The sequence below is a fragment of the Pelmatolapia mariae genome, linkage group LG8 (genome assembly GCF_036321145.2).
Source record: "Pelmatolapia mariae isolate MD_Pm_ZW linkage group LG8, Pm_UMD_F_2, whole genome shotgun sequence".
Lineage (NCBI taxonomy): Eukaryota > Metazoa > Chordata > Actinopteri > Cichliformes > Cichlidae > Pelmatolapia > Pelmatolapia mariae.
This window is the reverse complement of record NC_086234.1, coordinates 3939384-3964599: the sequence shown is the minus strand read 5'-3', so window position 1 is coordinate 3964599 and position 25216 is coordinate 3939384. Positions and strand designations below refer to the sequence as shown.

The 25216-nt window shown below is 40.7% G+C and overlaps 1 protein-coding gene across 1 annotated transcript; it reads left to right on the top strand.

Annotated features, from left to right (window-relative positions):
* The first annotated feature begins 14783 nt into the window (after window positions 1-14783).
* gpr142 (G protein-coupled receptor 142) lies at window positions 14784-24138 on the top strand. The gene is made up of 3 exons (XM_063482204.1): window positions 14784-14865; window positions 20913-21067; window positions 23032-24138. Exons 2-3 carry the CDS (start codon window positions 20929-20931, stop codon window positions 23988-23990), a joined length of 1098 nt encoding a protein of 365 aa, XP_063338274.1. The 5' UTR covers window positions 14784-14865; window positions 20913-20928; the 3' UTR covers window positions 23991-24138.
* The last annotated feature ends 1078 nt before the right edge of the window (window positions 24139-25216 follow it).

Sequence of the window (25216 nt, the reverse complement as noted above, 5' to 3'; positions counted from 1 at the left end):
TTTTATAGATCCTGATGATTGCAAACCAGGAACACCCCACCACAGCTGCATTTTTGGAGATGCTCTGTCGATCCATTACTGTTTGGCTCTGGTCAAAATTACTCAAATCCTTATGCTCAGCTTTGAAGACAAAAGGTTCAGCATGTTAATAAAGAAAAAATGATCATATTTAAAATTGAAGGAATAAGTAATGATGTGGGTTGTTTGTCTTGTTGGGATGGTGTGTAGATATGTTGATGGTTAGAAGAAGAAAATATCGAAGTCTGTGAGACAGCTGTCAATATTTTTTTCTAATGGTTAAATTTTTATTTGTTAAGAAGTTCTGCTTTCAAAGAACATACCACACACCATCAGAGACATGGAGCCACAGACTGGAGGAAAAAGAGGCATCAGAAAACAGCACAGTATGTTACTAAGTGATGGAGCTGTGAAGGCAAGTTTCATTTATATGTGCAGCCAGTTTTATGGCAGAAGGTAACTTGGGATCTGGGAAACAGGCTAAGAAGGAGCTGCAAGAACAAAATTATTGATTTAGATGTCAGATTCAGGGCTTGTGAAGCTGCTGTGAATGCAAGTCTACTTGGAGAAGCATAATTAGAGCACATTATTTTGCTTTTACTTACTGACGATTGTTTCAGGGCTTATTACAAACAACCTATATGTGAGAAGGCTGCGTAGGACGCATTACATTAATTTAGACTAAATTAAAGCATGATAATAAATTACATATGCCTGGCCCCGAGTGAAACTGAATCACTTAAGAATTCTTATTAAGAGTCCAAATGCAAACAGAGGCGTGGGAGACCTCTCGAGCGGGCTCACGAGACTGTTAGTGGTGCTGTCAAGCTTTAGTGGTGGTATGGACTAAATAGTCCTATTCAGTTACTGTAGTAATCCATTATGTCCAGAACGACTCAAATCCTAATTTAAGACATGAAAGTCAATCAGTCCAGAAAATTACAAAATCCCACAAGGGCTGCCGCTAACAGATCAGAGACCACATCAATGCTTCCTGTAGTTCAAGCAGCAGACACATCAGCTGCTGCGAGGAGATTGAATCAGGCCTCTGTGACAGAATGGCTGCAAAGAAACCACTATGGGGGGAGACCGAGGAGAAGGACAGAAACACAATACATAGACTTTAGAGCAGTGAAGTTCTGGACTTTGAGTATTTTTGTGTGTTTTTGGGGTGATTCAGAGAACATGATTGGATGGTATCTGCATGTGGAGGAAGAGCAGTGAGGGTGTTTGCAGCCCCCTGCAGACACACACAGTCTCATTTGGTGGAGATTAGCAGGGTAACAATGGGCCAAAAAACATCTGGAGGCTCTGTAACAGCTGTATCCCATAACCTGACATCCAGAGTCAATCTAAACCCACCGGAGATGGTTTAAGATGGTGACTCCTATTATTAATATATTACACAGGATAGCAGTAGGAAGTGCCCCGAAAGTGTTCTAGTTTGGTGGTGAGGATGTCTGACATTATGATGTTGAGTTTTTGAGTCTTTTTCATTATCAGTGTAGTTTTTTTTCCCAAAAATGACCCCAAAATAAATTGCACAATACATTTTCAAGCAATACATTTAAAAAAAAAGAGAAAAAGGCAGAAGTAGCGAATATGATGTAAATTAAAACACATATGTACGGGTTAATATTACATTTTTTTAATTTTTAGAAAAAAGCTTAATAAATACTCCACTTTCAAAAACTTTACATTTTTTGTAATTATTTCATGGTTCAGGCTTTAAATTTGGAAAAATGTAACTTGACAGTGTGTAGTTATTTATCAAGTCAAATAAAGACCGGTGAACTGACATATTTAAAGCGTAGCAGTTTTATCAGGGATATCCTCCCTCCTGCATTTACAAACTCCACATCCTGATAAGTGTGTCAGTCTGTTCACCCCGTTCACCACATGTGCGTGACACAGAGACACAAGCAATTTATTCACAGCTCCAGGCTACAGCACGCTTCATCAGTGAGTAAGTTAAACCATCGATAACTGTCTCTAATTAAACTCCTCATAATCTCCTTTTAAATATGTATAAAAGCAAACTAAAACTCAGAGTCCACAGCCGATGTCTTGGCTGTTTATGCTTATCGTGTTTAGTGCAGTCGATCCTAAATGATGTGATCATGTGACTGTTCTTATCACGGTCTCACTCTGGATAGAAACGAGGTCTCTGTGTCTGGATGTTTGCCAGCAGGTCAGTCAGTGATAGTAGCCTTTTAGTGGCCTCGCCTTCCTGTAACATTATTTACTTAAATTGTATCCAGTCACATTCATGGGAGCAAACATTTCCATCCTTTACAAGATTTACAACCAGTCGGGCTGGTTGTCTGCCTCCAGGCTTCCAGGTATCTCTGATTTATGTCATAACATAATAAAGTGATAATGATAAAATTTCCTCCTGTGATGCTCACAGCTTTCTTTTAATTCAGCAACATTTCTTTCCATAAATAATGCTTTCGTAAACAAGTACAACACCTTTTAATAAAGAGAGAATCAGACTAAACAGATACACGAAAAACAATGTTATAGTACCGTTCAACCTCATCAGCCAAAACAACAGCAATATTAATGTCACTGTATGCGGAAAAAGGCTTTGACAAACTCTGGTGGTCCTTCCTTTTTGGAGTTCTTCTATGGTTTTGGAAAATCGTTCATTCCTTGGATAACAACTTGGATAGTTAACTCCAAACATACAGTCACCACTAACGGAATAATATGACAAAGTTTTACCCTTAAAAGAGGGACAAGACAAGCATTCCCACTCTCACTTTTACTTTTTGCAGTGTTCATAGAACTGCTTGCCATTTTAGTACGTCAAAATTTCAGTATCAAAAGGTATTTAGTTTAGAACACAAAATTAATTTATACACTGATCGTCACGTGGGCCAAACGGACTCAAGTGCAGACTCAAAGAACTTGGAATAAAAGTCAAAGGGTGTATTTAGAGAACACCAGGTGATAGATACAGTGTGCAGGGTAGAGGGCACCAAGGGTCCACGGGAAGGAGGGAAGGGTAATGCACGCTCGACTGCGATCACACACGCCATGCTCCTTCTCGCTCCACGCCACTCTGCCAAAACACTCACGCTCAGGAATCCAGGAAGGGAAACAAGGAAAGGTCCAGGGTAATCTATATACAAGAAACAGATGATTAGATCAGCGCTAGAAAAGCACAAGAGATGAGAGAGTTGAATTAAGCCAGAGCTACACTAACGCAGGTTGCACAATGATCCAGCGATGAGAAGCAGTGAGCCACTGCCTTAAGTAGTGGCCATGAGAGTCAGGTTAGTGAACGGCAGGTGAGTAAACGATCACAGGTGTGTGGGTGCAAGGAGCCAGAGGAGAGAGAGAGAAACATATGCCAACAGAGTGAGTTTGCCGGGGAGACACAGGGACCATGACACTGATAATATATTACTGTATCTAAAAGAACCCACAAACTACATAACAACTTTATAAAAAATATCAGACTATTCTATAAACTGGTTTAAATCAATAATTCTTCCAATAACAGAGAAATCCTGGAATCCTGCACAGCAACAGCCACACTTCTCGTTCCCAACAGGCAACATCAGGTACCGAGCTATAAATGTCTCGTCCAGACTGTCAGATTTAGTTCACCTAAACGTCACTCCAGGTATTTATACAGGTAGTCCCATTGCGACCCAATGTCTCATGTACAAGACAGACTTATAAGAGAGAAAATGGGTCGCGCAGGCACTTAATTTTTTATAATACTAGCTAACCAGATCATCAAATGGACTCATCTCAGTGAAGCCCCCAACTCTTGGATAGATTGTAACAGCGTCAAACTTCCAGACCTATCCTTTATCCTTGATTCTATTAAACTCCATTAAAGTGTTTCAAGAACCCGATGATCTCCACCTTGACAGCTTGGTGGAAAACCCTTGAGATTGGAAACCTGTAGTCTTGCTTCAATTTCCAGATGACAAGCTCATGACAGCCTCTAATCTAATTCAAAGATTTGGATTGGGCAACAATCAAAGGTTTCCTACACCTCACAACCCTTCACCCTCTACAAACATCTACATTTGTGAAAGAGATCTCAAATCTTTAACTTTAACAAACAAACAAAACTCTCTCAAAACTGTACAGAATAATTTCAGTCACAGAATCATTATCCATCTCCCAAAGGACCTTTCAACTGTCTTTGGAGCCTGATTTTTGGACATAGAAATTCACAACTCATTCAATGCAAAATCTTAATCACATAACACAGGTTGAATAATATGGGTTTCTCTGATTCTGACATTTGCACTCAATGTACTCAAAACACCACAGATGCATATTTCCATGCATTATGGCTCTGCTCACCTTTGCAGCATTTTTGAGTTGAAATCCCTGAAAAGCTTTCCTCCTCATTTGTGCTTACTTGGTAGCATAACCTCAATTTATCTTCCAACCAAGCTGTTTAAATTCACACTCACTGCTCTAACCATCTACAAGAAAAAAAAACTTGTTAACTTGAAAAATTAGCAAATGCTTAGTATTGATACCCTAATAATCTCCTAATTAATCACACATCAATGGAAAGAGTTTTTGCCTCCATTAAAAAGAATCACAGCAAGTTAACTGGGTGAAATGAGATCTCTGTTTAACACACAACGTACAAACTACAAATATTATTCATTGTTAATCATAGTAAAGACAACAGGTCGCCTGTATAAGACGGTAACACTTACTGTAGTTACATGCTGCGTCCACCAGAGAGCAGACTGACTGCAGCCAACATTCAGGACTGCTGTGCGGGATCACAGCATGGAAACACCAGGGATGGAAAGGAGTGCAGCACTTTATCACTGTCTGACATGTAGCAGATCATGTAGCTGCAGATCAGCTGGAGACTTTGAGTCTGAATAGAATAGAATAGAATAGAATAGAATAGAATAGAATAGAATAGGCCTTAATTGTCATTGTATATGACATTATGAGTGCTCCACGACAACTGTGCAGGAATAAATAAATAACAAACCGGAGAAATATATACAAACCAGAGGAATATGTATAAAACAAGACAAAGGCACACATTGGAGAACAAACTCCTTGGAAGTGCAAAAGAACTTGGTCTGAGTACAGAGACCATATGTGAGTGGACAGAGTGATGAGGGTTACTCAGACCATGGCTCAGATTGGTGTGTGTGTGTGTCTGGTTGGGGGGGGTTGAGTCCTGATTGACCTGAGGCGCTGACCAGAGGGCAGCTGGTCAAATGGGCGATGGGTGGGGTGCAAGGGCTCACCTGTGATGGCCCCCTGTGTACCAAACACTCAGGCATGAGTGTTTGGTGCACTACACTGAGGAGACCAGCAGCAACTTCTGGTCCAGGGTATTCTTCCTCAGGACACGGACACCATCGCCCATTTTTACCAGGGCGATGGTGTCGTGGGTGCAGGTGACTTCAGCAGAGATGTGGGTGCCCTGAAGGTGTTCTAGTTTGGTGGTGAGGATGTCTGGTATTATGATGCTGAATGCTGAGCTATAGTCCACGAAGAGCATCCTCATGTAGTGCTTCCTGTTCTCCAGATGGCTCAGTGCTCTATGAAGGGTGATGGTGATGGTGATGGCATCCTCCGTGGACCGATTTGCTCTGTAAGCAAACTGGTGGGGCTCGGGTGAGGGGGGGAAGAGAGGCTCTGATTTGCTGAGACACTATCTGCTCCAAACTCTTCAGACCGCTTCAGACCTGAGGGCTATAAGTTTGTAGTCGTGGGCTGTCTCTACCAGACTTTTGGGGATGGGAATGAAGGTGGAGGCCGTCAGACAGGTGGGAACGGTGGCCTCAGTCAGTGAGAGGTTGAACAGCCTGGTGAGGATCCCTGCCAGTTATAAATAACACTACAAATAAAGCCAAACCTAAAAGGATACAGATGCTTATGCAGTGTGAAATTCTCACACAGCAGAAATTCAACAGGACCTTAACAAAGCAACATAAGAACAGGAAGAACATAAATACTAACTATCTAAAAGTCAGGTAATCATATGCATCTATATTCATTCAAAGTTAATTATGGCCATGTGAAATTAAAAAGGAAAGAAAAAAAGAAAGAGAAGTAGAAATAAAGCTGTCAGGGTGAAAAAAAAATAGTGGAAACAAAGGCAAGAGGAAAAGATGAAAAGGTTTTAATCCCGTATCAACAGACTGTGATGGTGTCGGCTTTCTGTTTTGTGTGTCAGTTTCTGTGTATTTGATGAATATTCTTCCTTTGTGTTGTCATATCTTATGTCTGTTTCTCTTTGTGGTTTGGATCACAAACACTACTCTGTTTTATTTTGGTTACTGGCATCTGAGTCCCGTGTCCCCTTTTCAAACTAACAAGGACAAAACTATTAACTGTCATTATTGATTTCTTAACATTAAAGTGCAGCAGCTGCTTTGCTTCTCATGCATAATTAATTTGAGGTTTTTTTACTGTTAAAAATCAATAAAATTATAATTAGGTGAACTAAGGATTAGTAATGGTATATTTATGTTGTGTAATAAATTGTTAAGATACACTAATTAAAGCTACCTTTGACTGCTCTGTTATTCACACAGGGCGGTGACTTTATAATTTACTTTACATGTATGCACTGTAGCATAGCTGATAAGAGGCAGTTACTATCACAGTTTGATATTTACACACAGATTATGGGTTTGTTTAATTTCCCTCTGTGTCGAATATGCAGTTTAGTCAAAGTGAAATCAAAATCTGTCCGTTGATGCTGATCTCAAACCAACCTGTTCTACTTCCTGTGGCTCATAAAGTAAAGCAGGTCATCTACGTCTGAACGCCCAATATCCTTGGCCAAGACACGAACCCCAAGATGCTCTTCGATGCATCCATCAGCGTGTGAATGTAAAAAAGAAAAAACTGCTTGATATTGTTAGTTCATTTTTAATATGAGCATCCATCACTAAAACAGCACAGAAAAGTGACGCAGGTCCCCTATAAGATAATTTTTCAGCATAAAAGGTTAATGTTTTTTTGGAAGGTTTTAGTTTCTACTGAGTTAATAATGGAGCGTTAAGTGTTTTTAGTGTTAGTGTTTTGAATCCCCAAATACACTTATCATAACCTAACCAAGCTTTTCTTTAAAGGAAAAGAAAGGAAAGGAAAAGATTTTCTTTAAAGGAAACTAGATGAAGAGCATTTTAATATTCCCACATTTTTTACAGCACGGTCAGAAACTGATTTATAATTCCAGGTCAGTGTGGTTGGGATGGGGGACACAGTTTTCCATGGATGCAGGCATGTTTGAGAGGGCTGTAAAACATGTGATTTATAAAACCAAAAGCAGCGAGTTGTAAATTCATATTTACGGCAATTTAAGTCAGGGTTGTGTTTACATTTCTAAACTACCATAGATTTGGGACGAAAGGCAAATATAATGAAGTTCAAATTCAGAGTGAAATAGTTTTGCCAGAGGACCAAATTTGGCTCACATGCCTTCCACTGTAATAAAGTCCTGTCTTATTATTAATGATATTCTCAGGCCTGATTGTGTTGTCCGCATCGATGTGTTTAAATCTAACCGTGTAATCAGATTAAATAATGATGTTATCATGATGTGCTTGTTTGCTTTACTGCAAAATGTCACACAGAGGTCGTTCTTAAATAAATACCAGAGAATCGGTGCCAGATAGACTCAGTGCTTTGGTATGACTTGAGCAAATAACACAGAAATGTAATATCAGTCATGGCAGGGGCAACTACTGATTACTGCTGCACTTATAGCAAACATACCAATTATTTTATTCCATTTCGCCTCATATGCACATATGCAAGCATGAAAAATAATATAGTATGAAAACACGCTAATGAATTCCAGCCAAAAGGAGAGCATGAAGTCATGAGTGTGTGCCTGAGCGGTGATAAGGTGGTTGTGTTTGTCTCATGTTTCAGCCTTTGAGAGTCTTACTGTCTGAAAGCTGCACAGAGTGACAGTGCGGGAAACTGAGGTTACGGCAGCATCCTGGTGGAGGTGACCTGTGAGACGGGCCCAGCCTCCGCGTCACTTTATCTCTCCGCGGCGGCTCCATCACTTCTGCTTCTGCTTTCTTTTTGGTCCTCCCGCAGCTGCCGTTGTTTTCCACCGGTTGATCTACAGCATGCAAACAAAGGCTGACTATAAATCACAGCTGACTCTACAAGCATGAAATCAGCTCAGTGAGTTATACATCCTCCACAGATAAGGTGACTAAAAAATTGAATACAACCGCCTGGTGTGTAAACACATACAAGAAATAAGAGCATCTTCTAGAAAAACATCTGAAGGGTTATCATTTCATGAGTAACAAGGAGCTATTAAAGACAATAACCATTAATAAAAAAATACAAAAATGTCTGATTAAAGGAAGATTAACCACCTTAAAGGTATAGTGGGTATTTGTTTGAGGTTTTGAGGTACTCATAAATATACATGGATTAGTGTATAATTACATGATCCAACAAACTGATCCATTTTCATAAACTTTGTTAAAGATACAAAGAAACATGTTTGTGGTTTGTAGAAGCCCCCAGCATACATGATGACTACAGTGGCCAGGAGGGGCATTTTCCTTCTGACTAATTTTTAGTCATTTTATGTATGCAGCTACAAACTAGCCACACCTGCATGGATCAGACACAGGGAAATGTGCATAAACATGCTAATTTATTCCACATATTGTCCCAGTTACTTATTGTCAGCAGATTAGATATCAGACCCTCCCATCTCCAGACACCTGACAACAGAAAACCTAACATTACCTTGCCTAACATTACGCCAGCTAGGCTCGAGTCTCATAAAAATCACACTTTCCCTAAAACAGTTTGATTACATTCCCACATCGTATGAAAGCTGGTTCGATAAACATCAGAGTCCAACAATGTTATGTCCACTTCAAAGAAAGCTTCACCAACATCAGCAAAAAGCACCTAACAGAGCTAACAGCAGCACTAATGACAGTTTAGCATATCCTCAACAGCTGCTCTGACTCCTTGACCAGTAAATGGTAAATGGCCTGTATTTGTATAGCGCTTTACTTAGTCCCTATGGACCCCAAAGAGCTTTACACTACATTCAGTCATTCACACACACTGGTGATGGCAGCTACCAGGGCAGCTGTGGCTACAATGGTAGTCACAGCTGCCCTGGGGCACACTGACACAAACGAGGCTGCAGGACACTGGCGCACCGGGCCCTCTGACCACCACCAGTAGGCAACGGGGGAAGTGTCTTGCCCAAGGACACAATGACCGAGACTGTCGGAGCCGGGGCTCGAACCGGCAACCTTCCGATTACAAGACAAACTGCCAACTCTTGAGCCACAATCCACCAGACTCTAAAAACACTTCTTACTCGGAATTGACAGCTGAGGTAAAAGGTGAATTTACATCCTTCCACAGATCTCAGCCAATCTGGATCAGGTCCAAACAGTAGTAAAATCACATTGGCTGGCTGTTGCCATTAAGGGGTACAGTCTAAATGTAATGTTTTTGATCCCTCTTGGCTGATTAAAACATGCTTGTCCTGTAGCAGCCAGTGTAGCTGCTACAGGACAAGCATGCTATAGGACAACTGTGTGATTTAAGGTTATGCACTTGAATTGGTGTGGGGTAAGAAAACAGACCTCAAGTGACTCTAATCTGCAATCTGCTAACATCTAGTAATAAAAAATGTACACACTGTAACTTTAAACTAATAGTTTTCACATTTTGTCATATCATTATAGGAACTCCTTCCTGGAGGGACAGTCAGCACCTTCCTCCACTGCCTGACAGTTACTTTAACCAAGCTTGCTAAAATGTTAAAATCTGGTGCACTGGCACCATTAGACCAATTATGACATTCCCAACCAGCATCACAGAAAGGCAATGTCAAGTCATAAAAATAAGAAATAAGATTTGATTCAGACATTTTAAGAGAGAGACGTGCTACTTAAAGTATACAGATTGAGAGAGAGAGAGTCAGTAATAACACAAACAGTGATAGAAGTAGAACTTTCAGGTTATGTAAACCTTATTTTTAGTATTTTAGTATTTAGTATTTTAGTATTTTAGTTCCTTTTTAGTAAGGAAAATTTAAAGCAAATTTAGCTGAACTGATTTTTAATTCTAATGATTTAAATTAAAGTTAATTTAGATAATGCTTAAAAACACCTGAGCAAGTCTGGAGGCTTACCACAATGCTAACTGGCAAATCCTACTTCTAGAAGGACTTTTTGTCCCATAACATATTCAAAATATCTTGTCATTTCTTCTGCACAAAGCTGACAGTGTCAGGTTTAGCTGTGTGGCAGCCAAACTGTGGACCCAGATGCAAGACTTGGATGACAGGAGTAAATATAAAGCAAACCAGTCCTTTAATTGTACCAAAAGTACAAATCAGAGAAACCACGCATCAAGAGATAAAAGAATAATGACGAGCACAGAGCACAGACATATACTGACAAGGAAAGAAGACTAGAGGAAAACAGGCAGGAGACACAGAGGTAACAAATCAGGGATAAGGGGATGAGGGAAGTACAATACACATGAGACAAAATAAAGCAGGAAACAACTTACGCCAAGATAAAGCCTCAAATATCCAAACGTCACATGGAAACACACCTACAAGGACGAGACTGGAGGAGCAGAATGGGAATTAACAAACCTTTAACCATGTAAAGCAAATAACTAAAGGCACAAATGACAAAAAGCACAGAGGAATATAAAATAAAACAGAACATGAACAGAAGAGCATGCACAAGCGGTGTGATATAAATGACTTTACAAAACCCAAAAGAAATCACAAAACTTAAAAACTGTGGCATTTTGCTGCCATGATTTTGGTCCGCTTGTCCTTTGAGGTTGAAGGGTCACTGCAAATCAATCCAAAGTTGTTCTGGGTGATTACTTCTGTCCAGTGACCAAATATTTCTGATCTGATGAGAGCGGTCCCTTCTGGGATTACAAAGTCGTAGGGAACAGAGGGACACGCTTGATTAGGATAAAAGTGATGTGACTCACCAGATTTCAACCCAGATGAACATCTGTTGAACATTTTGAGCTAGCACTTTTCACCAACTTGAAGAATATCCTTTGAGGAATGCTTTTCTATCTTCTCGGATTCGTAGAATCAATACAAAAGCATGTGGAAGGTTATATAACGCAGCATGTCATTCTCATTTTAGAAAGAAGCAGGTCACTCCCCAGAGGTAAACTGCTGTACCCAGTCATATTAAGAAGATATAGGAAGGAAATTTAGTGGCCATTATGCCATTTATGATTACCACTATATTACTACTACAACCAAATTTCCCCTTGTGGGACAATTAAAGGATTATTCTATTCTATTCTTCTATTCTATGAATGTACCTTTGTATTAGTACAGGCTGTTGCTTAAGTGATAAAATGTGGACGTATCCTGCCCATAAAAGGAGCTGCACCTCGGCTCGCTTCACCAAAATCAGCAGAAATGTGTTCTCTGTGCATCGTCCAGCAGGACTGATCAACAACAAGCCGCGTCTGTGCATGAAGGCTCATTATTTGCTTGAGTGACCCTCGGGGCCACGGCGGCGTCCGAACTATAACACCCTATGTGAACTAAACACACAATGACATGCAGCTGCAGGGCGAGGGCAGCCATGTTGGGTCAGAGCGAGCTCACGTAGGGATCAGGTTTGCAGATGGTTTGTCAGCAGGCTTTAGATGAATTAGTTCTTGAGATCCGCTCGTTTAACGCGCTGTTTGCTTTGGAGCTTTGCTATCGTCAACAATTTGCAGACGTGAGACGGGCTTTCTCAAAGGGTTTAGCTAAATTAAGGGCACATTTGTCATGTATGAAACAACAAGTCAGCTCCCAGATCCCCTGATGTCAGTGATTTCCTCACTCATAATCATGCTAGTTTCAACTGCTGTTGAGAATAAATAGAGGAAATTAGAAAGCTGTTGCAGCTCAGAGCCATTATTCTTTCTAGTAACGAGACAAAAGGCAGCATACATCATAATAAAGACTCTTTGTTAGTATATGTTTATTAGAATGTAATTTTTCTTCTTTATGTGCTTAAGATTGTGTTTTGTGCATCAGATGCTGAGTTGGAGATTTAGAAATCAATCCTGACGTTAAAGTTACTTGTTCGGTTATTTCTTCCAACATTTGATTTTTGTTACATCGCCGACAGCAACATGTTTGGATTCTCCATCTTTTCTTGCTGTAGGTGGATTTTATGTTTTTATTGTGCACTGAAATATGGGCCACCAGCATCCATCAACATCATAGTCAAATTTAATCTAATAAAACAGTAAAAACGAAATCATATTTTCCCTTTTTAGTAAGCGTGACTTTAAATGTGTCGCAGGATAAAAACCTTAACCCTAGCATTTCCTGCCCCCCATCAGTGGCCTAAAAACCTACTATAGTCAGTGTGTGTGCATGTGTGTCTTTGAGTGTGTGTGTGCATGGCTGGGGCTTGCTGAGCCTTGGTGCTTATGGGACATGGTTATGGAGGGAGGGGTTCACCCTCTCCAACGCTCCCCCGACTGTTGGTCCTGGAGTGTGTGGCTGGATGTTCTGGCATGGTCGCTGGCCCGCTCCCTTGTTTGTCCTTAACTTTGGGGTATTTCCATACTGTATACCACATATAATGTAGTAACTTTAATAACATGAATCAAAATGAAGACATAAACAGATAAACCCTGAACAGGATCTCTCTTTAGCCGTCAAACCTTCACTCAGAAATTGTTTTGATTTTTGTAAACTTTGAGATTTTCCTCTATTTACTTTCCAGCAGTGGGACTCGGTGGTTAGTCAGCATGCAGAATAAACTCAGTGTTTATCCTCCATGCTAACATTTTATAGTATAATTCATTTAGCCATGTTAGCCACACAGCACCAGCAGCGTTCTTGTGCTCGCGATGTGTTTGTGACCAGAGGGTGTTATCACAAAAGGAGTTGTCACCGTGACCTTTCTGTCTCTAATAATGAAAATGAATCACAAAATTAACTTAATTTTTTATTCAGTTTGACTTCAAAGCCATAAACTCATCAGGAAAATGATTATTGAGGTCACAGAGAAATGGAGATGAGGGTCATTTTCTAGTAGACTTGCATACAATCCAATCTTTTTTGCATCCAGAAGAGTCGCCATCTACTCATTATTAGAAAGCAAGCAGATTTATAGTACTTCCACTTTATTTTCCAATCCTGAAAACTAAACTATGGCCATCTTTTAAAAACCGTACACACTCAGGTCATCCTCGGATTTCCCCACACAACCATCTCTAGGGTTTACAGAGAATCTTCCGAAAAGGAGAAAATGTGGTGACAGACATGTGGGAGAAAATACCTTGGTGATGTCAGAGCTCAAAAAATAAATGGCCAGACTGCTTCGAGCTGATGGGAAGGCAACAGTAACTCAAATAACCACTCTTTAAGGCCAAGGTATGCAGAAGAGCGTCAGCAGCAGAAGACCGCATGGGTTGCCACCCATCATGAAAGCATGGATCCATCCTGTCTTGGATCAATGACTAAGTTTGCTGGTCTTGGTGTAATGGTGCAGGGGAAATTTTCTTGAAACACTCGGGGGCCCTTAGTACCAACTGAGTATCGTTTATATATCACAGCCTTTGAGTATTGTTGCTGACCATGTCCACCCCATCTCCTGATGGCTGCTTCCAGCAGGATACCACACCGTGTCACAAAGCTGAAATCATCTCTGGTTTCTTGAACATGGCAGTGAATTCACTGCACTCAAACTGCTTCCATAGTCACCAAAGCACCTCTGGGATGTAGTCCAACAAAAGATTCATTTAATGGATGTACAGCTCACAAATCTGCAGCAACTGTCATGTCAACATGGACCAAAACTTGAAGCAGCTCTGAAAACAAGAGTGACCAATTCAATACCAATAAGGTGTGCCTAATAAAGTGGCTGGTTAGCTATATATATGGTATAAAAATGTACGGCCTTGCCTCTCGCTGTGTGGATGTGCTCCTGTCCTGTCCTGACAAATGTATTTTTGATTCATATTCCATTTGCTGACATGAAAATGGAATTATTACTGATGCAAATAATCTTCCTTTACTAATTCTCACTAATATTCACATTTTAAATGACAAAACAAATGCTGTGAATTAAAATCATACAAATGTTTGTGTCAGTGCTTCTGTGTTTCTGCATTTCGATCTCTGTATTTTAATAAGATAATAATAATTATTATTATTATTCTAACCTCATTAAAAACAATTCCTAGGATGGCCCATATTTCGCTGAAGGAGGTGTGACCAAATTCAGGCCTCCATGGGGTGATGGAGACACTTCCGACCTGTCACGTTTGTCATCAGTATGTAGTGTTTATGACGTAGCTGCTGCTTGGAAATGTTTCACATTCCCACAGCCAGTTTGCTTTACGTGTTGCTCCTCATGTTGTTCGTATATACTTTGGAATGTGGATCAGTCCGACAGCTTTGATGACTTTAGTTTGTCACATTTCCAGTGTGAACACACTTCACACCAAAATCCCGACGAGAAGCTTCAACATGAGAAATGATCACTTTTTGTTCCCACTCGGACTCACTGTGGTTTTCCATCTTTTCTCCCCGCACCCTCTCAGTTTATTTTGATCCATTTCCTGCCTCCTTTACACATCAGTTCCCTCCCTCACCCTCCCCTTTACTTTCACTCCCCTCTTCCTCATTTCTCTTCTCTCTCACTCTGTTCACTCATAGCAGTAATGTACTGGCTGCCTGGACTCTTCTCCTCCTCCTCCTCCTCGTCTCCTAACCGGATTGTCCAGCAGGGACTATGTAGGAGCCTCTGGGGGGAGTGACAGTGCAGAGGACCGGCTGTACCCCAGGTGGAGAATCCACATTGAAAACTGGATGTGAAGGTAAGTCCGCTGGCGATGAGACTAAGCCAAAGAAAACCCCTACAGTTCACTGTTTGTGCAGAGTATGTTGTAACAGGATAAAGGTTTCTGTTTGTCCTGCAATTAGACTTGTTCCAACTTCAGATGCTGGATCAAAGTACAGTTATTATGAAGTCATTTGGAGAAGCGGGTCTGGATTGTGTTGTTTCATAATTGGCTTTGCTTTGACCTGAAGTGTTTTTCTTGTTATTTCACCCCGTAATCTGGTACGAAGCAGGCGTTTCTCATCATACGTGCCTGTTATTTTCTGCCAAAATGCTCTTCTGGATTCCATCTTCTTAACAGCCACAGCGGTGACCGTGGCTCAGGATCTTGCAGCGTCTGCGCTCCTGATCAGAACAGCTGGGAGATTTCTCTCCACTGCTTCCTGTCAGGTTCTGATTTTCGCAGAAAATCCTTTTCCTGATTTTAAACACCAAATGTCTTCAGACCTGCTGCCACGTGAAACCCTGATATGTCTGCAGTACAGTTATGCTGCCAGCACCCTTTATCTCCACATGCTGCTCTTTCAGGTGCAGTGTCTCTTGATGAATAATTAAGTGGAGTACAGATAGAGTTCATTTCAGCTTCGTGGCCACTGAACCCCCTGCAGAGCTCCGATAGCTCCAGCTGCATTGGAATCCTGGGAAAACTGTCTCCCTTCAAAAAGATAGCCTTAACCAGAAACACACCTCTGACGTGCACTGACTCTACTGTCCCGTCTGTGCTGCTGACATACTGAAAAGACTGTAAATTTTAGGATTTAATAAAACACCTCTAAAGCTCTGAGCTGCATTCCCACCTCCAGAATCAATATCACCCACGGGACACGAGGTGTAGATGTGAATGTCTGCACGAGAAATTTCTCAGCTAGTGGAGACACAGAACTCTCCAAGCTTCAGGATTTAAGAGGTCCTTGGCTGGCGTATAACACGTCTGCTGGGTTATTGACTGCCGGGAGTAATTACGGTCCCCTGTGCCACGTTTTTCTGGCAACCTCTCGACCTTCATGACGATCATCTTTCTCACTGCTGCTGCTGCTGCAGGCAGCTGACGAGGAAACAGATCAGGTGTCGTAGTAGATAAGACCGAGTGAGTCTCGTGGGTCCACAATGGATATTTCACCTTTTTTCATATGCAGCTTATTCGGCTTAATCTGTGATATTATACTGTAGTTTCCATTTGATCTAGGAAGAGTACTTCTGCAATAGCAAACATTAACGTTTTGTCAGAATGCAGCTCTGATGTGGAAAATGTGATGAAGTGTAAAATTGTATCTGCTGCATGGTCTTCTGTGCATGTCTTTGATGGTGAACAGTTCCACCTGCTATCAGTAAGTAAATAGATAAAATGTCAGGGCTTTTATATAAATAATTACACAATGTCAATACAATGGTGTGCATTACAAAACAAAGTTGATTTAGTGATAGTGTTCATAACTTGAGTCATTTTTTACACATAAAATTAACCAAAACAAAATAGAGAAAATAGATTCTTCTTCCAGTAACACTAAATTTCTGAACTATGATACGGTGGCCCTGAGGTAACAAAGCCAAACGCAACATTAAAACACAAAACAATAAGATCAAAAAGAGGAATAAAAGTAAAAAGTGTCATTTTGTTGCTGTTTTTCTTGTTTTTACAGCCACCGTATTATTCAGACAGCACAAACAGTTTGAAGGACTTAATAAATTTATACTCTGTATTTGAAGTTAGCCATATAAACATCTCATTGTTCATCTTCAGCACGGCAAACATGCATCGTTCTGTCTGAGGTCATACATACACCTTACACCTCCTATGGGAGCTGAGCATCTATTAATACTAAATAAGACATCCTATCTGAGCATGTGGGAAGCGGTTCCATAACAAGCAATGACATACGAGAATATTTCTAATTATAAACAAAAAAAGGGTTGTAATGATTCTATTTTGTTACTTCAGAATCTGAGAAAAGTCAAAGGACGCAGCTTTTAATTTATAGCCTGGACTAAAATCTACTTAAATGTAATTCTTAAAAACAAACACTCTGGAGCCTTTGGTCATATAAGTACAACATATAAATCCTCATACGTATTTGTTTTCTTTACTCTTTTGCTATGAAATTACAGAAGCTTCAGAGTTGAGGATTTTAATATATTTGTAAAATACCTGTTTTATATCCCTTTAAGTGTAAATAAATGTAATTTAACCCTAAGTTTTAACTTAAAAGATTCTCAAATATCTTTTAGCAGGTGAGTGAAAGACTCTCGGGTGATGTTAGAATAAAATGTTATAGGTTGTGGATGAAATGTGCGTGTCTCTGTGAGTAATTTGCTGGAGAGAAGACCCAAATGCACTGAAGTAGGTTAAACAAACAAAAGAACATGCCTCTAACGGCTGATACAAAAAATAATAAAGATGCACAAAGTCCAGTCGGCTAGTGAAACAAAACAGGGGGAAAGGGGGAAGGAGTAGCAGGACAAACAACAGAAGGACAAACTGACGAGTGACACGAGCAAGCAAGATTGTATTTACACACACAGGGTGTCATAAAGAAGGGATAAAAGGGAAGCACAAATGTTATTACCCAAATAATACAGGAAGTCACTGAGAAGATGAGGAAGACGTAAAACAAAAGCACACATGGCACTGGAAGGAAACCAGAAACTTCTAAATAAAAAAATAAAATAAAAACCCAATGGATCACACAGGGACCTGGACAATCTCCAGTTACTGATTTCCACCATGAGGCGATCACTAAACAGCATCCTGCCTGATCCCAATCTCATTCACAAAGTACAGATTATATCAAGGACAGCTCTCTGATATATAAAGCTAAGAATATCTTTTCAGACTGTCCTTCAATTAGAAATGGTTATGACAGCAGCCAGAGCCCGTCATAGAGCCTGTCCACTTTACATTAATGCCATTATTTTAAAAAATGACTGCAGTTCACCTAGAGGGCGCTGATGAGACTGAAAGAATTAAATGCTGTCCTAATAAAAAATCCCATATTTAGTATTAATTACATATATCAGTACTGAACTAAAAAGACACTAATATCATTTTTGATTATCTTCCAGGAACGTTGCCTTTAAAACACAAGTATTAGCTAATGCTTGCTGTTTGGCTGCTTAATGAAAACATCTCATGTGTTTGTCAAAACGCTGTGTGTGGTGATTAAAGGTGATGTACCAACCAGCTGTTACTTACTTGATAGAAGAAATAAAAAGGGCAGATGCCAAAAAATGGCTCTTGGTGTTTAAACTATATACATTGTTTCTTTCCCTGTTGTTTAAAATGTCACCCCGACTTCTAAGAGTTGGTGAAAGAAGGGGTGCTCTAGAAAATATCATAACATCTGGAAACAAACTACATAACCTATCCTAAAACAGAATTATTACAAAGCTAGCATCTGGAGTTAAATACAGATTACTTTGTACCCAAGTCTTGTTTGGTTTAATTTTACTTTCATCGAGTTAGATTACGGCTTGGGTGTGACAGCATCCACCACAGCTAAAGGTAACATCAGATAGCAGTAGTCCACAGTAGTTTGTGGAGTGGGGTCTAGTATACTTCTTCTTCTGTCTAAACTAAGACACTAATTCAGAAAACACTTCATATCATATCAGTGAGGTTTGGAGGATTTGTGGTGAATTTCCCGCGGGACTAAATTAAGACTCTATTGAGAAAAAGGGCAGCAGGCAGCCTCCTTCATGTCGACCTCTGCTTTGTACACCGTGAATTACATCATTGATCTTCATGATTGCATTTCTCTCCCGCAGGTTTATCAGGCTGTGGTGAATTAAAGCTGTCGTGCACTAAGCTATTCGATGCTCCTCGAGTTTACGATCATATTCCTGCTACGGGCCATAAAATGTGCCAGTCATATAGTTCATATGCAGGGCTTTGGCACATAAATAGCATTTGCAAGGGCAGTAATTTAAAAATGACTACACGTTAGTGATAGTGATTGTCCCGCTTACATCATGAAAACATTGACAAATGGGGTGATTGTGGCTCTGTGATAATGTGTATGTTGGTTGAGCAACTACAAATGGTTTGTCACTGAAAGCTCGAGAGATAACGCAGTCCAAATATTGCCTCTTGGATGAGGGAAGTAAATAAGGAAAGCAGGCAGATGGAGAAAAACAGGATGGCTGGCACCCAGGTGAAAAGGTTAAATTGGGGACGGGAAGATAATGACCTGTGGTGGTGGGAGAATGGAAGGGTCATTGCTGTCAGCCCATCTGCTGTTGTTGTGAACCTGCAGGTTAATTGACTGAGTCCAAACTAAGTGGATTTAGCATATTTTTGTTTCCACGGTTTATTTCTGAAACAGTTTGACTGAGCAAACATCGTCTATCAGACGTCACCGAGCAACTCAGAGAGCGGTGCATCGTCTGCAAAAGAAGATCTGTCATCATCTTGTTCCTCCGAACCACATCCATGTAAACCAGATTATATCAAAGAAATATTCAACTATGGTTTAAATTGTGCTTTCTTAACAAATATTCAATATTCGACAATGAACACCTTTTGATATTTTAACATTGTTGTCTGGCTATTTTCAGCTCGCCACCCAGTCTGCTGATTTTTCATTCGCACCTGGGGATTTTTGTACAGTCAGTGTGAGGCAGAAAGATGCCTGGTTAGCGTTAGAAAAATAAGATGAATACAATTTCTTGGTTTCTAGAATCAGGGATCCATACTGAGGAGTTTCAGGGACATCCATATTGCAAACATCAATGTCTGCGTTCATATAAGACATTTAATCTCATTAGCTTGGGTTCTACCGTTTTCAGTTGTGTTATCAACTAAAAAAAAACAATCTGAGGTTTGTCAACTCTGTTACAAAAACAGGTTTTTAGTCTCAGACACTCAGTTTGTTAAAAAATAACTTGAAAACATGAAATACAGAGAATTCAGGAACATCCAACACTCTCTTAACTACAACTTCAGTCCTGCTCAGTGTTATAGATAAAAGTTACTTTGGATGCTCCTTTATGCATTTTAGGGGGCAGCTGCACATATTTCATATGGCAGATTTTTACACCGGATGCCCTTCCTGAAACAACCCCCAAGGAATTTGTATCTCCTCCCAGGATCAAACTGGGGATCTTTCACTTGTTGGGTGATTGTGCAAACCACTGCACTGTGGAGCCACTTCTGCTCAGTATCACAGATGGCAGGTTTAAAACACAGAAAAAGACTAAAGCCAACAACGTATGTTGGTTTTGTATGTTGGTCTAAAGACTGTCTGACAGCAAATTGCCTTTGGCTCTCATAGAAAGTTGGTAAATCTTTAAGAAAAACAATTCCACATATTTTCCAATTACAGAACAGCAACTTGAAAAACAATGTGCCAGTAAATGGAGTGTGTGTTGAGGACTAATTTTGAGCAGTGGATGAATCAAGATTTGTTGCTCTAGTGAGTATTTGAAAATAAACTAAGTTAACTTAGTTAATGTTGGTTAATGGATACGAAGGAACAGGTCACCCAGTGGAGCCTGGGGAGACATATTTAGGCAGAGATGTGTCTTTAAATCTGCATTTGGTTGAAAATAAAAAGACACTCTTCCTTCTTAAAATAGTCTAGCTTGTGTAACTCAGTCATGACCATTTTAGTCAATCAAACATTGCACAAAAAAACAGCGAACATAAAGATGTATTTTCATTTTAGAAGCAATGGCTATGTGATCTTGAATAACATGAGGGGTGGGTGGGTTACATTTTAATAACCAGTTTAGTCTGGTTCTGGCACAAAGAGCTCCAGGAGGGAATTTTTCAGAGAAATTGGTTTACACATGTTCACAGTGGTCTCCAAGGGTCTGCATACGTCTTCCAAAATCTGTGACTGAATGCACTTCAAAACTGAGCTTTTCGGTGTATTTAAGGGGGAAATAAGGTCTGCTTATGAAGTGCATCAACCCCAGATGTGCTGAAAAAGTGGACTGAACTTGTTTTTTGTGTTAAGTGACCCGATTTTGTAAAGCTCTCCTTGCTAATCAATTGCAAACATAATTCTCTCTTTTTAACTTCGCCAGGGGACCCGCCAAGGTCATGATCGACTGGCCCAATGTGACGGCGTCCGGCAACCAGGAGCTGGGCCTGAAACCCGAGGAGCTGCAGAAGTCCAAATGTGTCCTGGGTTTCATTCCCGTCATATACTACAGCATTCTGCTCTCCATTGGAGTACCAGGTACACTTTTGAATCGAGCCAGCACATAAACCAATCAGAAAACAGGGAATCGCACATGACTCAAGAGATCAATATAAATGTGAGTTAGAGGTACATTAATGCTTCTATAATGGGGACTGGATAGTGGATAATACACTCAGGGATGTCTGTTTTCACAGTTTATGTTAATTTCATTAGCTAATAATGAGGTTGTGTGGGAATTTACCCAATTATTATCCCTCACTCCAGCCAACCATGTTAGGATCAACTCGTACACGGCTTATCAGACAGCACTCACACCAGCTACGTCTGCATTATCATGTTTCACTTTTACAAGTCAGTGATGACGTGGAATTGAGGCATTCAGATGTCCTCTTTGTTGTTTCACATAACTGTTCCCAAAGGGAAAAAACTCTCAGGGCCGAAGAGCCAACGTCTGCAATCCTAGAGGGTCGAAAACTATGATCCAAATAGCTGCAGTGGAAATATCTTACTGCTGACTAGATGTCTGAGATGAAATAGTACAGAGGAGATTGTGTGTCTGACAGCGTGCAGGGAGACAATAAAATCAGCGTCTTGTAACTTGTTTGTTTTTTTTTAACATACTTTAAAAAGCAGAAGCAGAAACTCTGAGTTTGGAAAACAAGGATTTTAACAGAAACATTTAATGCTTTATTATTAACTGTAACGTTTAAATATTAATGTGATCCATCTCAGTAATTTAGTCTCTCAAGTAAACTGCAATGCCAAATTGATTTAATTAACTTTTGGGCTGATTTAATGTTTACTATGTGATTTTATACTAATGAAAACAAACTCACAGTCAAATGCTGCACAGCTTTAGATACTGTGCTTTTGCCACTGACCTTTCATTGACATCACCAACTGTTCTTTAGGCCTGTGTGAGACCTTAACTGGGTTGTATTTATCCTTCCCAAAGACAGTGCCATGCCATAATGTATTTTTCTTTGCTAAGTTTGCTGTCATTACGAATATCCATAAAATACTAAACAACGATATTGTCATGAATTACAAGATGAGAGCCCAAATGCAGACGGTTAGCGAAATGAAGTAACAAAAGGCAACATTTCATTCCAGCAGATAAAAGTCTAACAAAAAATGAAGGCAAACAGCTGATATAAAAAAATCTCCACCTGCAGTGTTGGTTTGTCCTTCAGGTTTGGGTCCTCCGCCAGAGGCCTGGGAGCTTGAGGGCCCTGCACACTATCTTAGTGAATAAAACTGATCATTTTAAAACACAGAAGACAACTAATAGCAGTACAGCAAGTAAAACATGAAGAAAGTAACAATTACTAAGCAGCAGAATGCATGCACAAAAGTAAACTTAGCTTGATGAAAGCACAGAAGGAAAACACACCGGGGAAAACTGAGGGAATTAATTAATATAAACAGTAACTGGAACTAAGAACTAAAGACTCAGAAGACTGAGGAAATACACAAAGAAGTCCCTGCCAAAATGTAAACAACACGCAAACTAAGAATCAAAAAGAAAATATTTAATAATAAACAGAATTAGAAGGTCCAAAACCTAAAAGCCCCTGGGTTTAAGTCTCGGACTTAAACTCGGGATAATGGCCCAAATATTGATTTAATTTCCCCTCAAATTCCCTGAAAGTTGTGCAGACATGCAGCACAGTGCAGCGCTTGTTCTCTCTGCCTTTTAAGAAAAAGATGAAGTGAACCGTTCCTATTTCACAGATTTCTTTATGCAGCTAAACCAAAATCCTTGTAGGATCTAGTCTTGCCAGAAAATACTGGGGGGTTTATTATTTGGGCCATTATCCTTAGGTTGCTTTATTTCAGTATTCACTGGGACATAAAACTGATCACCAGTGTCAACAGTCAAATTGAATAAAAACCTCTTAAAAGGTTTATTAATCTACTCCAAAATACAGATTTAAAGAGCTTTTATTTTCATGACTTTTATCCTTTTAATCTCATTTCTGCTTCTTTGTTTGTCCCAGTAAACATCCTCACAGCAGTGGCCTTGTGCAGACTGGCGTCCCGCACTAAGAAGGCTCTGTACTACTACCTCTTGGCAGTGACAGCCTCAGATATTCTCTCCCAGCTCTTCATCATCTTCGTCGGCTTCCTGCTGGAGACGGCAGTTTTTCACCGGGATGTCCCCGCTCTCCTGCTGCACTCTGTCAGCGTCGCCGAGTTTGCAGCCAACCACGCTTCCATATGGTCCACCGTACCGCTCACTGTGGACCGCTACGTGGCGCTGTGCCACCCCCTCCTCCACCGGCAGATCAGCTACCCGGCACGAGCCAGGAAGATTATCGGTGTGGTCCTGGCAGCATCGATCGCATCGGGCGTGCCTTTCTTCTGGTGGTCAGACATGTGGAGGAACAGTCATCCGCCCACAGCGCTGGACGCCGTCCTCATATGGACACATGTGACTATCATCTACTTCCTGCCGTGCAGCATCTTCTTAGTGCTGAACTCTCTGATAATCCACACACTGAGGGTGAGGCAGAGAGAGCAGCGCTGTCAGGAGGAGCAGGGGACCAAGTCGGTCCCACTGCAAAGACTCGGGAAAACCACGGCCATGCTGCTGGCCATCACCTCAGTGTTCTCAATCCTGTGGGCTCCCAGAACCATCGTGGTCATCTACCACCTGTATGTGTCCACTGTTCATCGAGACTGGCGCATCCACCTGGCCTATGACCTCTCCAACATGCTGGCCATGCTCAACACCGCAGTCAACTTCTTCCTCTACTGCTTCGTCAGTAAGCCTTTCCGCAGCGCCGTGCGGGATGTCATACTGCTCAGGGGGTCGCCGCTCTACTCTCGCCGCGCTCTGCCCCAGCAGCAGGTCCCCACCAACGCCTCCATTTCCTCTCTGTACAGTGGGAACAGCAAGCGGTTTCAGCGGGACTTCACCCCCTTGTCACCTCATGGGGCCAGAAAGCCCTCATGACCCTGTGACTTGTCCTCTTAATCCAAAACACCCATCATCCCACGGTCCCGGTGCACTCCTCACCCCAGGGACGCGTACTGTGTTCCAGCTACGACTGTGGGCAGCGACCAGTCGGCCCTGGGGCGCTCTCAGAGGGCCTGATAGCGACTTAGCATGATTTTTGTCTTACAGTGTTTGACCTCGTTTTGTTTGTCCATGTAAATCAGATAACGTGACAGCCTATTTATTTTTCTTGAGAAGAATCTGAGGAAATAAAAGTAGATTTTTTTTTCCATACATGGTAGTAATGTGACTGATTTGTTTATATTTTTACAAAAAAAAACAAACACAAAAACAGAAGGACAAAATCGCTTTTTGAGCAATTATGTAAGCCCAGATGTAGATTCATGTTAATATTAAAGAATTTTTGCATATTAAGTGCAATCAGTGATCGCTGCTGTTCCTTTGGTCATGTAAAGTGGTGTGACATTCACTCTGGAAGCAGGAAAGATGTCAGAATAAGAGTGATAATGTTGAATAAACAGTTTTTTTCTGCAGTTGTATAAAGACAATGAGTGAATCAATAGGCAGTGTGACAGTACAGTCACTGCACTGTGCTCCCAGGCATTAAAAACCATCCAACTTGACAAAGCCTCAAATGAAAGCTCAGTTTTTTAAGCCACAGGAGTGAAGGCCTGCTTTTCAGACAACTATATCACTCACCAATGTGGCCTCAGCTCTAGCCTGATAGTCTGCACTAACACTAACACTACACTCACAAGAAAATGCGGACGCTTTTGCATGCACAGCCACTGCATTTCCACCAAACGATGTAAACGTTAGCTTCAGTTGCAATTGTTCTACCATCTAATTGTAAATATGCACAAATTAAGACTGTTGTTGACCTTCAAAGAATTGAGTTCTATTCTCAGAGTTTATATGTAGTCCATTTTTGTATATATTAAACATCGGCTGTATATAAAAACTGACCAAAGCCACTGTGACATCGCCCACTGGTTACTGAAGATCAGTTGTAAAGCCTCAAAATAAAGCGTTAGGTATCTTAGTCTTCTGAAAGTAGACGTGACCGCACGCCCCTGTTTGTAATTTACCATAATTTACAAATGAGCTTTATGTTGTGTTCATTAAGACTTCAAATACGTGATTGAGTCAATGCACTCATCATAAAACTATTTACTGAAGTCCTATCACGAGGGAGCCGAGGGAGGTTTTCCCCTGGACATTTA